Raw genomic sequence first — 14,457 nt, 5'->3', positions numbered from 1 at the left:
TTCTATGTAAACAATATCAATAATAACAAAGAGTACACAGTTTCTCTTCATACCCGTTTTCTATGTATTCTTGCATTTCTCTTTTTCCAGCCATGATAGATGTTAGAATATTGTTGTAGATTAATTTTAATTATCATAATAAAAAACTAATAAATTAGACAGAAAATAAAAAGAAAGGGATGCAGCTGGCTGCTGGCCTGTGAGTTGCACAAGAAGCCACAGTCCTAAAGCAAAAACTTACAATCACTGTAAATCTTCCTTATCAGCATGATGACAGTAAGAGAAAGAACAACATGTACCCAAATAATATTAGAAAATAGGATATTTGTAGCGATCTGATAGAAGGGGAGGAGCCGAGGAAGAATACAGTTTCCAGTAATTAGCATTGTCTTATTCATAATAATTAGTGCATATCTAGAGTGTTGTGTATAAAGAAGAGCTATTTAAAATTCAAAATCTAAATTCAAAGAAAATGCTGGAGAAAAGTTTTAAAGACTTCTCCAACAATAGAAGCCATAATCGAGCCAACTACAAATTATTACATTTACAGCTATGTATTCTTAAATTTATTGCAATAGCAACTTTGTCTACAGATATAACTAGTATATTCTGAACCACAAACTAAGATATGACTAGTTATTCTGAACCACAAATTATGATGGGATCCTATGGGTTGGCCGTCGATGAGTGGAGGTTTGACAAAGTTCAATATTAGAAACTGATTCTGGAAGTGCAAGATTAGAAACTGATTTTTGAAGTTCAAGATCGAAAACCGACTCTGAGGGAGTAGAGGGTATCATTAAGTGGTCGCTGATGAAGCCCCATGTGAACTTCCCAGCACAATCCATCACCATGGAAACCATGCTTATCAGAAAGCAGATGATCCATTGCTTACAATTCAATGTTGCATTACCTGCAACTCTATGTGCTATCTCGATAAATGCCAGCTGAAATGCTACAATGGTGAAAACACCAACCCATAACCAGTGGTTCTGATGCATACCTTTAAAAATGTTCTTCTTCTCCAGCTCTCTTGCATTGAACATATTGAAAACCTGATAGAGAACAAAAATATTGAAGATCATTATTTGTTTTACTTTCTGATTGATACTCAGCATAGCCTGTCCTTTGCATTGAAAGGTCACTAAAATGGCAGCCTGAGATAAAGCTTGGATGGCTATGTTTCTCAACATCATCTTGCTTATAAGCGGTTCACTCAGACATATAGGTCCCTTTTTCATTTGTTCTTCTGTTGGTGGCTCCGTCAAAAGAGCGAAGCCACCTAAAACGGGCACAACCAGGTTTGCATACAAAAATTGAATTGATGTCATTGGCAAGTCCCCCAGGGATAATATGACAACAGGGTTGGTCAACATCCCTGCAATGATCATAATAAGCTCAAGTTGAATAAACTTCCTAATGTTTCCATATAGACATCTTCCACCCTGCAAAATGGTGGGCAAAAAACTGAAATCGCCATTGTATAGGACGATGTCAGAAATTTCCACCACCGTCTCAGTGCTCAAAGTCCTAATTGCAAGCCCCACATCAGCTTCTTTTAGTGCTGGAGTCTCATTTGTTCCGAAACCAATTACTGCAACTATATGGCCTTTCTGTTTCAAACACTCCACCAGAAGGAGTCTGTCATGAGGGTTGGAGTTCCCAATCACAGAGATTTGATTTACCATATTCAACCGCTCTTCATTAGTGCAGTTTCGAAAGTTTTCACCTTTAAGCACCCTCGCATATGAGTTAGGCCCAAGGATTCCAGCATTTTGTGCTGTGGCTTCTAATGCCGCTACATTGTCCTCTGAGATCAGTATGATGTCAACTCCACTGGTTCTACAAGCTTCCATTGCTTTTCTGACTTCTGGCCAATATGTGTCTCTCAGGCCCACCAGTCCTATCAAGATTAAATTATTCCCTTCGAGTTTTGGGATATCAATTTGCTTGAATGCGTATGCGACAGTTTTGAGATGTTTGGATTGCATATGCCCAATGGCTTCCTCAAATGCCATCCTTTTGTCCTCATCCATCTCATTTGTTTCTCCTGCACTATCATAATAGTGTGAGCACATAGCCAATATTGTTTTTGCAGGTCCTTTCCAATGTGAGAAGATGTTGGTTTTGTCATCTTTTTTCATCCTCACACAAACCCCACTCCCTTCTTCATTAGAGTTCAATTCTTTAGCCTCAAGGATCTCCTGTTCCTGCTCCAAAATCTCCATATCCATGCCCAAATTCTTTCTGGCCCAGGTACAGAGCGGGTCCTTTGTTGAGCAACGAGGGCTCTGGGGGGATAAAATGGGTGTGCTGATTCCATTTCGCAGAGCTTCACCAACGTTAGCAAGTTTTGCAGAGTCCGAGTCTTCCATGATATATTCTTCACCAATGTAGCACGTATCAACTTCTGGTGGGTGTGATGTTAGCCTATCAGTGCAGATGGTTGTAACGGAACCCATGTCGACACAAGCTAATGGGTGCTGAGCAAAGGCCTTATTGGACATTTTCTTGTTCCAGTAAGTGATGGCAACCATAATGATGAAAGGAAATCCTTCCACTATCCCTACAACCAACATGATAAGAGATGTTGTCAAGAAGTTAAAATTGACTTTTTGTTTCATAAGATTCTTGACAGCTTCCATGAACTCCTCAACTGGAGTTAGTTTTCCCTTAAAATCTGGGTTTCCAGACTCGTCATTTTCCTTTCCTAGTTTAAAGCGAACATATAATACTATGAGGTTGATAATGGAGATTAGCAGCCCAATAACTTGCGTGCGAGCATTCACCTTGTCAAGTTGAGTTTGTAAGGGGGTTTTGTTAGGAGCATGTGTTAACTTGCTCATCATCTCACCCCAAGTTGTGTTCAATCCCACGGATGTCACAAGCATGGAACCATTCCCATTACTCACTTTTGCACCATGGAACAAAAATGGGTTTTCATTATTAATAACACACTTTGATCCATCATCCAATTCTAAGTAATCAGAGGATATGAGCAAACCATCAGCAGGAACCTTACATCCCTTCTCTAAGACAACAACTTCACCCACCGAAACATCAGTTATAGAGATCTGCTGCTGGCATCCCCCCCTCAAGACGCTGACTACTATTTCCTTCTCCTTTGACAGCTTCTGCCTTTCAGGTGACCAGGGTGCATTTTCATACCAGAAGTTCCTTATTGAAGAAACTAATAATAATATGAGGACAGCGGCAATTATCATGACCCCTGTGCGCCAGCCCGTTTGTGGGCCTTCCTCTTGGACGCCAAAGCACAATGACAGAACCGCAGACAGCAGCAGGAGGACAATGATAAGGTTGTTGGAAGCTTTTAAGAGGGAGTGACAGAAGCTGCATGCCAGAGCTTTTGTTTTGCAGCGCAGGCTGGCTGCATATCGAAGGCCAGGATCTTCCCTACCACCAGGGAGTCCATTGCTTAAATCAGTTTTGAGAGCCTCTGCGATTCCTTGAACACCTCCAAGTTCACGAAGGGAACTCAAGTCCCTTTTCTTGACGATACTGGCTATGTTTTCGTGTGGGAGCTCTATGTTGCCAGAATGGACACTCAGGGACACTTGAGATGGAACGGATCTAATTTCTACAATCCCTGCCGTCTGTTTCCAGTTACCAAAATTTGTTTATTAATCATACAGATGATGAACCAACAAAATTTGATTTGACAGTTTAACTCGTACAGATGCTTCAACAAAACTTTAGGATGGATCATATATGTGGGTTAAGTGCATGAAAAAACATGCTATAAAAGGAATTTGATACTTCGATTTCTTCAAAATTTGTGGGCAAACTCACAGGGCTTTGTGCAGGGGTCTGGGCGGTAATGGTGATAGGAGTGTAACCTTTCCTTTCATTGAACAGTCGACATACCTTCACCTTCAGGGCCAAAACTATCCTCCGCCAAAGCTCTCTCCGACTTCCACTTCCAGCTGACGAGTTCCCTCCGAGGATCACCACTACTGAGTGCTCGCCGGAGCTTTTTAATTTCTCATTCGACTCCGCCTGTGTATACATGAATGCATAGCAAATTCATTGATCTCCCATATTTGAGAGCTTGGATTTGAGTTTGAATGAATTAGTTGAATGCAGATCTGTGTCGAATTTTACCCAAATTCAGTCAAAATTCATCTACACTTCCAATTTTAAAACCTGCGACACGGTGGAGAGAGAGAGAGAATGAAGTAGGGGACAAACTTACATGTGTGTGTGGGGAAGGAGTGCAGGCGATGCGGATGAGAGGAGCATTACGAGATCGAGGTCTTCCTCCTCCGGCGAGCAGCCAAGCCGCCCTTAAGGCCAAAAGGATGCTCCGCCACATTACCACCCAGCGCTGCCGCCCACGCATCCTCTATCTGTCTCTCTCTCGCTCTCTCTGTTCCGGAGGGCAGTATACGTACGTCAATAGAATCGCCTTTTTTTCCGATGTCGGTGCTCACGGTGCCGGAAAATGAAGTAACGAATTGGACGAATGGAGTAGGGTAGCATGAAGAAGAGGAATCTATTTAAAGAGCAGAAGCGTGATCAGAGGGTGTATGAGAACAGAGCAAATTTTCCAATGGGCAGACGTGTTTCCGTGTTAGGAAGCTACAGGGAAAGCACGCGTCCTTAAAATTTCCATAGTTTCAGTAGCCGGCGGCGGGATGGTTTTGTAAGTTCTTTTTTAACTCATGACTTTTGACCCTTCAACTTAAAATTTGCATAAAAAACCAGGTCATTAACGTTTTAAGAAGAACATGTAAAGGCAATTTGATTCAATCATCTTTTTTATTTTTTTTTAATTTTATTTATAATTCCATTCTACTTTTTTGGTACAAACATATAGTTAGATAAATGGCTACTCAAAATTATTTAAATATGTGTTCTTCAAACTTAAATTGATTTTTTTGCAGAATAATGAATCTAAGTGAGTATGTCATTAGCTATCAATTCTTATCATGTTAGACTACATACCTTGCTGACAAGACCCAAACACATGGCTGATCTCTCAATTTCCCTTCAAAAGAAACAACCAGTTTTTATGAAAGATTTTGTTTAGGAGATCAAAAAAAAGGGGGGGGGGGGATTTTTTAAAAAATAATTTTTATTATATTTTCTCTTCATATGAAATACTATTTAATGGAAATTTTAAAAAAAAAGAAGGGAAAAAAAAAAAAAAGACTTACATATGATTTTTATTTATTTAGAGAAAGCATATGATAGAGTGCATGGGGAAGTTCTTTGATGGGCCTTCGAAAATAAGGAGGTATGCATTAGATGTGCTAAAGTCGTTAAAGATATGTATGATAGGGTACTAACTAGCGTTAGGACTGTAAGAAGAGAATCTAAAGATTTTATAATCACAATAGGTGTACATTAATATTCTACATTAACTAGAGTAATAATTTTAAATTTTAAAATTTAACTTTTAAGATATTAATATATTCGCTTGTAAACTTCCAACACATACTATTTTCCATTGCTAATTTTTTTTTTTTTTTTTTGGTGATATGCACTCACTTTGTATTTGAGAGTACATAATTCGATGATAAATTTAGATTTGTATAGTTTTTAATAAAACACAGTATAAAATTATATTAAGTTTCATCAAAATCTAGAAAAGTTCAATTGAAAACTTAGTTTCATTTTCCTATATGTTATGTCACTAAACCATATTTAGCTGTCTCAATACAATATAATTTCTTTCAAATTGAAAAATTGCAAGAGAATGGAATGATGGAATGGGCAAAATTTTGACACAAGGACATAATTTGTATAGAACCTAACGTAATAGTTTTGTTCTAAGTGCATGAAATATTGTCAAAAAAAAAAAAAAAAAATTACCCAATGATGTATTACTCAACTTTTGTACTAATAAGTAATGACCCAATGTGAACTATTTAATCTCTTTTTCTTTTTCATTTTTTTTTTCTTTTTTTAAAAGAAGGACGACACTTCCATTTATTTATGGATAAACCCTCACTTTTGACGAAAGAATACTATGGTTACAAGACAAGCAATGAGAGATTATAATAGACTTTAAATGCCTCTCAAAAAACAATACCAACATCCAGTCAAAACAGTGCTAAAAGTCTAAACAAAACAAAATAAGGATCTACAAAACAAACCTCAGACAACAAGACAAATAAAAGAAAAAAAAAAAACCTCATATAAGCACAAACCAATACTAACAGGAAATCAGCTAAATATACCTCATATAAGCTGTACTTATCTTCTCCAAGTTATACAAACCATTGATAATTTTAGGAAGTTGATTACTTTTTATAAACAAACTATTCCTCTCCATAACATCTTATTGAATCAAAGCATCTGTCAGTTTGCTCCCTTCTCTATACCAATGATTTATTGAAAAGCAAATTAAAATTGTCTAAGACATGAAATCCAACATCTTGAGCAATTGGATTGTTCTCCTTTATAATTCATGGCGAAATAGGGGAGATGCAAAGCACAACCCCGAAATATACTACCAAAAAGGAAAAAAAATAAATAAATACAATGCACTAGAGAATATAGAAATGAAATTAAAAAATAACCAAATGAAATTGAGATTCAAACTTGTAACTCTGCACCCAAAAGAGAAAAAGGGAAAAAAAAAATGGAACCTTTACGGTCCATTTGGATCAAATATTTTATTTTAAAAAGAAAAAAAAATATTTAAGAAAGAAATTTATTTTTCACTTGATTTTCTCTTTATGTCAAATAATATTCAAATTAAAATCTATTATGATATAATTAAAAATTAGGGATAATCAAATATTTATACTACAAAAAAAAAGAATTTTGTTTATTTATTTATTTATTATATTTTATATTTTCTTTTGCACTTTTTTGATAATCAAATATAAAAAAATAATAATAATAATTTCTAAATTTTCTTTTCTTTCCCTAATGTTTTTCAAGATCCAACGTTTATTATGCAGTTTTAACTTGGCTGGAATTCATGGCTTCCATTGTGGGCACTAATAGCATTCCAACACCGTCTTCCCTCTACATTTCCTTAAGTTTAGTTTGGACGCAAAGAGATTAATCCAAGAAAAGAAAACATATTACTTCTTTGTTTTCTTATTACAAGAAGCATTGTACAAAGGTATAAAAATTTGTGAATTTTATGTTATGGAAAGTATAATTGTAGAGATCTGGAAATATAATAGCAATTAAATAATAATAAGGAAAATGGAGTTAAATGGGAGAAAAGAAAATTTAAAAGAAGGGCAAAATTAGGGTTCGTAAGGAAAATGGAGTTAAATGGGAGAAAAGAAAATTTAAAAGAAGGGCAAAATTAGGGTTCGTCGACGAACCCCTAGGGTTCACCGACGAACTTACTTGTATGGTTCGTGGATGAGTACCTGAGTTTCGTTGACGAAGAGATACCAAGAGGGGAATTTCAGACCTTAATGGTTCGTCGACGATATCACTACTTTCTTCGACGAACTCCCTTTTTGGGACGAGACACGACAACTGCCTATATATAGCCAAAAATCACATTTTCAGCGAGAAAATCAATTCCTCTTTCACTTTCTCTATCTACTTTCGATGCTTCTCCCTTCTCTCTTCAGATTTGCCTTCGTTATTGTAACGACTTACCTATTTTACCCTAATAATAATTTTTATTTTCATAATTCATTAAACATAATAAGTCTGATATCCTATTCAATTGAATAACATAAACAACCTAGACCCGTGGGTACCAAGGATAAACTCAAAACACCATTTTGATACCTATGCAGCAGGAAACGTAATCACGTACATATCATCCATCCAATCACAATACCAGAGTTCTACTAAACATGTTATATATATAATCATCCACCAAAAGGCCAAATGTACCCTAGAGTCATAACCCAAAAATAAACTTGACCCTAGCTTAACAACTCACCCTTCAGACAGTGTAACCCCACCGGTCTCTACTGTCGCGGAGCTCTATCTGCTCCTTCACTTGGATTTCCTAAAATGTTTATATAGCTGGGGTGAGACACCTCTCAGTAACGGAAATAAACTAATATCAGTGTGTGGCAACATGAGTGTTTTTGTGTTATACATAATAAACAGTATAAATAGCATATATGGTAAAATCCGTCTGTAGCAGAACTGAGTAAAACATGATTTGTCATATCATCATAAAGCATACTAGATTGCTATACATGAAAATCATCTTATATAACTATATAATACTAAAATGCACCCAGGATGGATAGTTAGCTAATGTCATGTCTTACCCCCACATGACTAGGTTGTGCAGCCTGAAGGTGGGACCTAACAATGGTTGGCCAACCATGCTCGATCAATCATAAGTATGTAAGTATGATTGGCCCACCCCTACTTGGTCCCGGGACCGCTAGGGGGACTACTTCACTCTACACTGATGCCACATCGATTGCCATCTCCCACACTACTGGTCGTGTAGTAGCACTATCATAATTTTGAATATATAGCTACGGTACTGTATTCCTGAAACTATACTACACCATGTCATCCGGGTTCTAATATCATATAATAAGTTTCATATACTGAACATAGCTATTTTGTATTTCATAATAATAATTGTCATGTACATATTTCATAAATTTTGTTTTATCATACTTAATTATGGCATCTGTGCCAACATGAATCTCAGCATCTGCGCCGGCATAACATAACATGAATCACGACATTTGCACCGGTATAACATAACATGAATCTCGACATCTATGCGGACATATCATAATATACTGAACATAATTTTCCTATACTGTTTAATATTATAATCATAAAATCATGGTTCCTGTGTTGTTTTATAATTACCCTGAAAACTATCATATCATACTTGATCTGGGAAAACATATTATTCTGATATACATATTTAAATGGAAATTTAACCTGATATCACACAGAAATGGGTAACATTCTGACTTTAAAATCTGTTCTAGAATAATGATTTCTGACAAATCACGTTTAATTCATAACCCTGTTCACAACAGTATTTCCTAAACATAGTTATATAATATACATATTTTCTTGAAATTTATTACTGTAAAATGATAAATAATTTCATGAAAAATCCTAACTTAGTTTATCCCCTTACCTGTCTTACTGAGAAGCTCACAAAATACTCAATTCTTCACCTGTAGTACTCCCATCACAACCCCCTAAAATTAACATTTTCCCCAACAAAACTTTAATATTTTTTTTCCTAACATATTCTCCTCAGTCCAGAAATACCAAATATCCAATAATATTAAAATTAACTAACTTACCCAAATTTTTGGGATGGTTTTTAAGTTAGCCTAACCAACGATCCACTCTTGCAGAAATGAAGAGAAACTTCCCAGGAGTAGCGTGGTGGCTTCGTATCGTCGATCCGGAGAAAATCCGAGCTAGAAAGTTAGAGAGAAGGTAGAGGGGATGAAAATCTAGAGAGAGGAAGGGCTGCATGCGAAATTTCCTGCGCTGAAATATGATTTTGGCATACTTATACACCGAACTTCATCGATGAGGTCAAGAGGGGAGTTCGTCGATGAACTCATAACCTTCGTCGACAAATTTTAGGCCCTGATAGAGCCCTCTCGATAATTCCTTATTGATGGGACATGCGTCCTCATCGACGATCCCAATAAGCTACTTCGTCGACAAAAGCTTCGCGTTCATCGACGAGAACCAGCTGTGACCTTTTTAAAAAATTTCCTTTTCTCCCTCTTTTATAATTTAATTGTTATAATTCTTCGGGTCTCTACATTCTCCCCTCCTTATAAAAATTTGTTCCTCGAAATTTACTATCTAAGCGATCCATCATCCCTTAAAGAAAATGGGCTACTTATTTTATTACTTACCCTCACTTATGGCGGAGGAATACCGTTGTTACATTCAAGGTTTTGGGAGATTACAAATATGCATAAAATAAAATTTTCCTAAAACCAAAAATACTACCTACAACTGAAAATTATTACATATACTAACCTGTATAAAAGAAACATTACATATCTACTGTTATCTTTCCTAATTACTGCTACTCCCCGCTGAATAAATGTGGGTATTTCTGTAGTATCTCTTCCTCAAGCTCCCAAGAAGCTTCTTCCACTGGGTGATTCCTCCACAGGACTTATACTAATGGAATCCTCTTATTGCGCAATTCCTGTTCCTTCCTGTCCAGAATCTGCACTGGAGTTTCCTCATAAGCCAAAGTATCACCGAGTTCTAACTCGGCATAACTGATGATATGAAAGGAATCTAGGATGTATTTCCTTAACATGGAAATATGAAATACGTCATGAATTCTAAATAATGCTGGTGCTAAAGTCAGTCGGTAAGCAACTGACCTTACTTTTTCAAGAATCTCGAAAGGGCCAATAAACCTAAGGCTTAACTTACCCTTCCTTCCAAACCTCATAACTCCCTTCAATGGCGCTATCTTTAAAAATACATGATTCCCAACTTCAAATTCCAATTTCCTATAGCGCATATCAACGTAGCTTTTCTACTGACTCTGAGCTACACTGATCCTGTCTCTGATGAGCCGAACTTTATCTTATGCTTGTTGCACAATCTCTAGTCCCAAAACTCACCTTTCACCAACCTTATCCTAGTAAAGAGGAGATCGACATCTCCTACCATAGAGCATCTTATAAGGTGCCATGTCAATGCTGACCTGATAGCTGTTATTGTATGCAAACTCTACCAGCAACATATACTGGGTCCAACTACCCCAAAATCCAACACGCATGCCCGTAGCATATCCTCTAATGTTTGAATCACCCTCTCAGTCTGCTTGTCCGTCTGAGGATGAAACACTGTGCTGAAAGATAACTGAGACCCTAGAGCCTCCTGAAAGCTTCTCCAAAATCGTGACGTGAATCGTGAGTCTCGGTTTGATACAATTAGACATTGGCATTCCATGTGATCGTACAATCTCCTAAATATATAATTCCACCAGTCTGTCCATGGAGTAGTTGAATTTAATAAGAAATGAAGTGAGTGGTATTCATCAATCTATCAATGACCACCCAAATAACATTCTGACCATGCGATGTCGATGAAAAACCTATTACTAAGTTCATAGATACATGATCCCATTTCCACTCTGGGGTGTAAAGTGGTTGCAACTGGCCCTCTGGCCTCTAGTGCTCAACTTTTACCTGTTGGCACGTTAAACACTGTTGTACAAACTCGACAATTTCCCTCTTCATGCCACTCCACCAGTAAGACCCTCACAGATCCATCTAGATCAGATGTTGAACCTCTATAGCTACCAGTGCTGATCCCACTGATTTCCTGCTCAGAGCATCAATTACGACATTTTCCTTCCCTAGGTGGTAACTAATGGTGCAATCATAATCTCTAATAAGTTCCAACCACCTTCTTTATCTCATGTTCAGCTCCTTTTGAGTGAAAAAGTACTTCAAACTTTTGTGATCGGAGAATATCTCACATCTCTCACTGTACAAGTAATGCCTCCAAATCTTCAACGCATGTACCACTGCAGCCAATTCTAGATCATTGGTAGGGTAGTTCTTTTCATATTATTTCAACTTTTTGGAGGTATAAGTTACAACCCTACCATGCTACATCAATACATAACCGAACCTTTTCAAAGACGCGTCACTGTAAACTACATAACCATCGCCCCTAACGGAATGATCAACACTAGTGCAGTGACAAACCTCTGTTTCAGTTCTTGAAAACTCTGTTCACAACTGTCATCCCATTCAAACTTGACATTTTTTCTAATAAGTCGCATTAGAGGCCCTGGTAATGTTGAGAATCTCACAACAAATTGACGGTAATATCCTACCGGTCCCAAGAAACTCTTGATTTCCTGAACGTTCTTCGATCTAACCCAATTCATTACTGCTTCAATCTTGTTGGGATCCACAGTAATTCCATCCCCTGATATAACATGCCCTAGAAACATCACTTTCTCTAACCAAAATTCACATTTACTGAACTTGACATACAATCTCTTTTCTCTGAGCATCTAAAGTAGCAGTTGTAAGTGTGCCTCATGCTCCTCAAAACTCCTCGAATAGACCAGTATATCATCAATGAAAACCACAACAAACCAGTCTAAATACTGATGAAAGATTCTATTCATCAAATCCATGAATACTGCAGGAGCATTCTTCAAACCAAAAGGTATAACAAGGAATTTGTAATGACCATACCTGGTTCTGAAGGCTGTCTTCGAGACATCCTCTGCTTTTACTTTCACCTGGTGGTAGCTTGATCTGAGATCAATCTTAGGATAGACTCGCGTACCCTAAAGCTGGTCAAATAGATCGTCCATGCGGGGTAGAGGATACCTGTTCTTGATTTTCACCTTATTAATTTCCTTGTAATCTATACACATCCTCATAGACCCGTCCTTCTTCTTTACAAATAACACTGGAGCTCCCCATGGTGCTACACTGGGCCGAATAAAACCCTTATCTATTAAATGTTGTAACTGATTCTTTAGCTCTCCCAACTCTGTGGGAGCCATTCTGTAAGGAACTTTAGAGATCGATGCCGTCTCGAGAAGTAGATCAATAGGGAAATCTATCTTGCGATTAGGAGGCAAACCAGGTAATTCGTCTAGAAAAACATTTGGAAACTTCTTAATCACTGGTGTATTGCTAAGCTTCAACTCATTTCTTGACACATCCTTTACAAAAGCCATAAACCCCTAACAACCATCTAGGAGTAGCCTTCTTACTTGCATAGCTGACACTAACTAAGGCGGGGAACACACCTGCAACCCCACAAACTTGAATTCTTGCTTGCCTGGTTGTCTGAAAATCACCTTTTTCAAATGACAATCAATATTAGTGTAGTTAGTTGTGATCCAATCCATACCCAGTATTACATCAAACTCATGCATGTCAAGTACAATTAGATCAGCAGTTAGCACTCTCCCATGAATTTCTATAGGATAACCCTTGAGCACCCTATGATACTTTAATACTAAACCATCCAGTGAAGCTATTGGCATTTCTACATCTAATAACTGGGTCTCGCCTCCAGAAAATTTAATGAAATTTGCAGACACAAAGGAATGAGTAGCACCCAAATAAAATAAAACAATAGCATGACATGACAAAACAATAAGGGTACCTATCACGACTTCTGCGGCCATCTCATCGTCTCTTGGCGTCAGAGCTTAAACTCTCACTGGGGCCACATTCCTCTCTTGACCTCCACGAGGCACCTCGTAACCTCCCCTGAACTGCCTGGGAGCAGGAACAGTACCAATAGGTGTAGGACAATCTCGTGCCAGATGCCCTAATCCTCCACAACGATAACATACACCTTTCCCCACTCGGCACTCCCCCTGATGCCTTTTTCCACATATTTGACATACAGGGTAGGTCTGAGTACCCTGAATCTCACGACCCCCAGTCTCCTGCCTCTGACTTCTCCCATAGTTTTCTCTCCTCCACTAACCACGAACAAACCTTTGCTAAAAGCTTGAAGGTGTGGACCTCTTCCTCTGCCCCTGAGCCTCTGCACGTAACCGCTCACCGGCCTCAGCCAAAGTTGCTCTATCAACTAAATCAACAAAGTCCTGTATTTTCAACACCATAACTTGCCTATAGATCTCACGCCTCAATCCCCTTTCAAACTATCTTGCTTTCTTTACTTCATTAAGAACAATATACAGGGCGAAGCGGGACAACTCAATAAACCTTACCGCGTACTGTTGGACCGACTGTTGTCTCTACTTCTAGGGGTGAACAAAATTCGATGAAAACCGAATTAACCGGCCGAAATTGGTCGGTTCGATTCGGGTAAAAATCCCGGTTCGGTCGGTTCGGTTATAATTCTACAAAATTTCGGTTAATCGGTTTCGGTTCGGTTAAGGGTAAAAAAAATTTCGGTTAACCGAATTAACCGAATTACTAATTAATTAAATTTAAATATAATTTATGAATATAAATTTTGCTTATGTAAGTGCATTAAGAAGTTTAATTAACCTATTTGGATTCTTTGTTTTATGGTAAAATATTATTTTCATTAATAAAATTAATAAATAAGGTATTTAATTAAGTTGGATTTGGTTTTAAAAAAAAATTATAATTGTATTATATTTCTAACAATTAATTTTAAATGATTTCGGTTAAAATCGGTTAACCGAATTACCCGAATGGGCAATTCGGTCGGGGTCGGTTCGGTGTCTTTCGTCAATTCGGTCGGTTAGGTTAATGGTTTATATTAACCGAATTTTTCGGTTAATTCGGTTAATTACCCGAATTTAACCAAACCGACCGTTTGCTCACCCCTACCTGCTTCAAATTCAAGAACTCTTCCACCTTATCTTCCCTGACTGTGGCTAGAAAATATTTGTCAAAGAATAATTCTTTAAATCAGTCCCATGTTATAACTATCAGCATTGTCCTTTGCTACTCCAGAAGTTTCACTGCAGTCCATCACCTTTCAACCTCCCTTGTCAGTTTATAGGTGGCGAAGAGGACCCTTTGCTCCTCCGTACATTGTAGT

The 14,457-nt window shown here is 37.6% G+C and overlaps 1 protein-coding gene across 1 annotated transcript; it reads right to left on the bottom strand.

The window, feature by feature from the left end:
• Positions 1-369: 369 nt before the first annotated feature.
• Positions 370-4,633, bottom strand: LOC131153057 (putative calcium-transporting ATPase 13, plasma membrane-type). Its single transcript, XM_058105082.1, has 3 exons — positions 4,214-4,633; positions 3,811-4,017; positions 370-3,614 (listed from the first exon to the last, which is right to left on the bottom strand). Exons 1-3 carry the CDS (start codon positions 4,358-4,360, stop codon positions 654-656), a joined length of 3,315 nt encoding a protein of 1,104 aa, XP_057961065.1. The 5' UTR covers positions 4,361-4,633; the 3' UTR covers positions 370-653.
• Between the last annotated feature and the right edge of the window lie 9,824 nt (positions 4,634-14,457).

This window comes from Malania oleifera, chromosome 4 (genome assembly GCF_029873635.1).
Source record: "Malania oleifera isolate guangnan ecotype guangnan chromosome 4, ASM2987363v1, whole genome shotgun sequence".
Classification (NCBI taxonomy): Eukaryota; Viridiplantae; Streptophyta; class Magnoliopsida; order Santalales; family Ximeniaceae; genus Malania; species Malania oleifera.
Note: the sequence above shows the minus strand (reverse complement) of the source record. Positions and strands in the feature narration are given on the sequence as shown.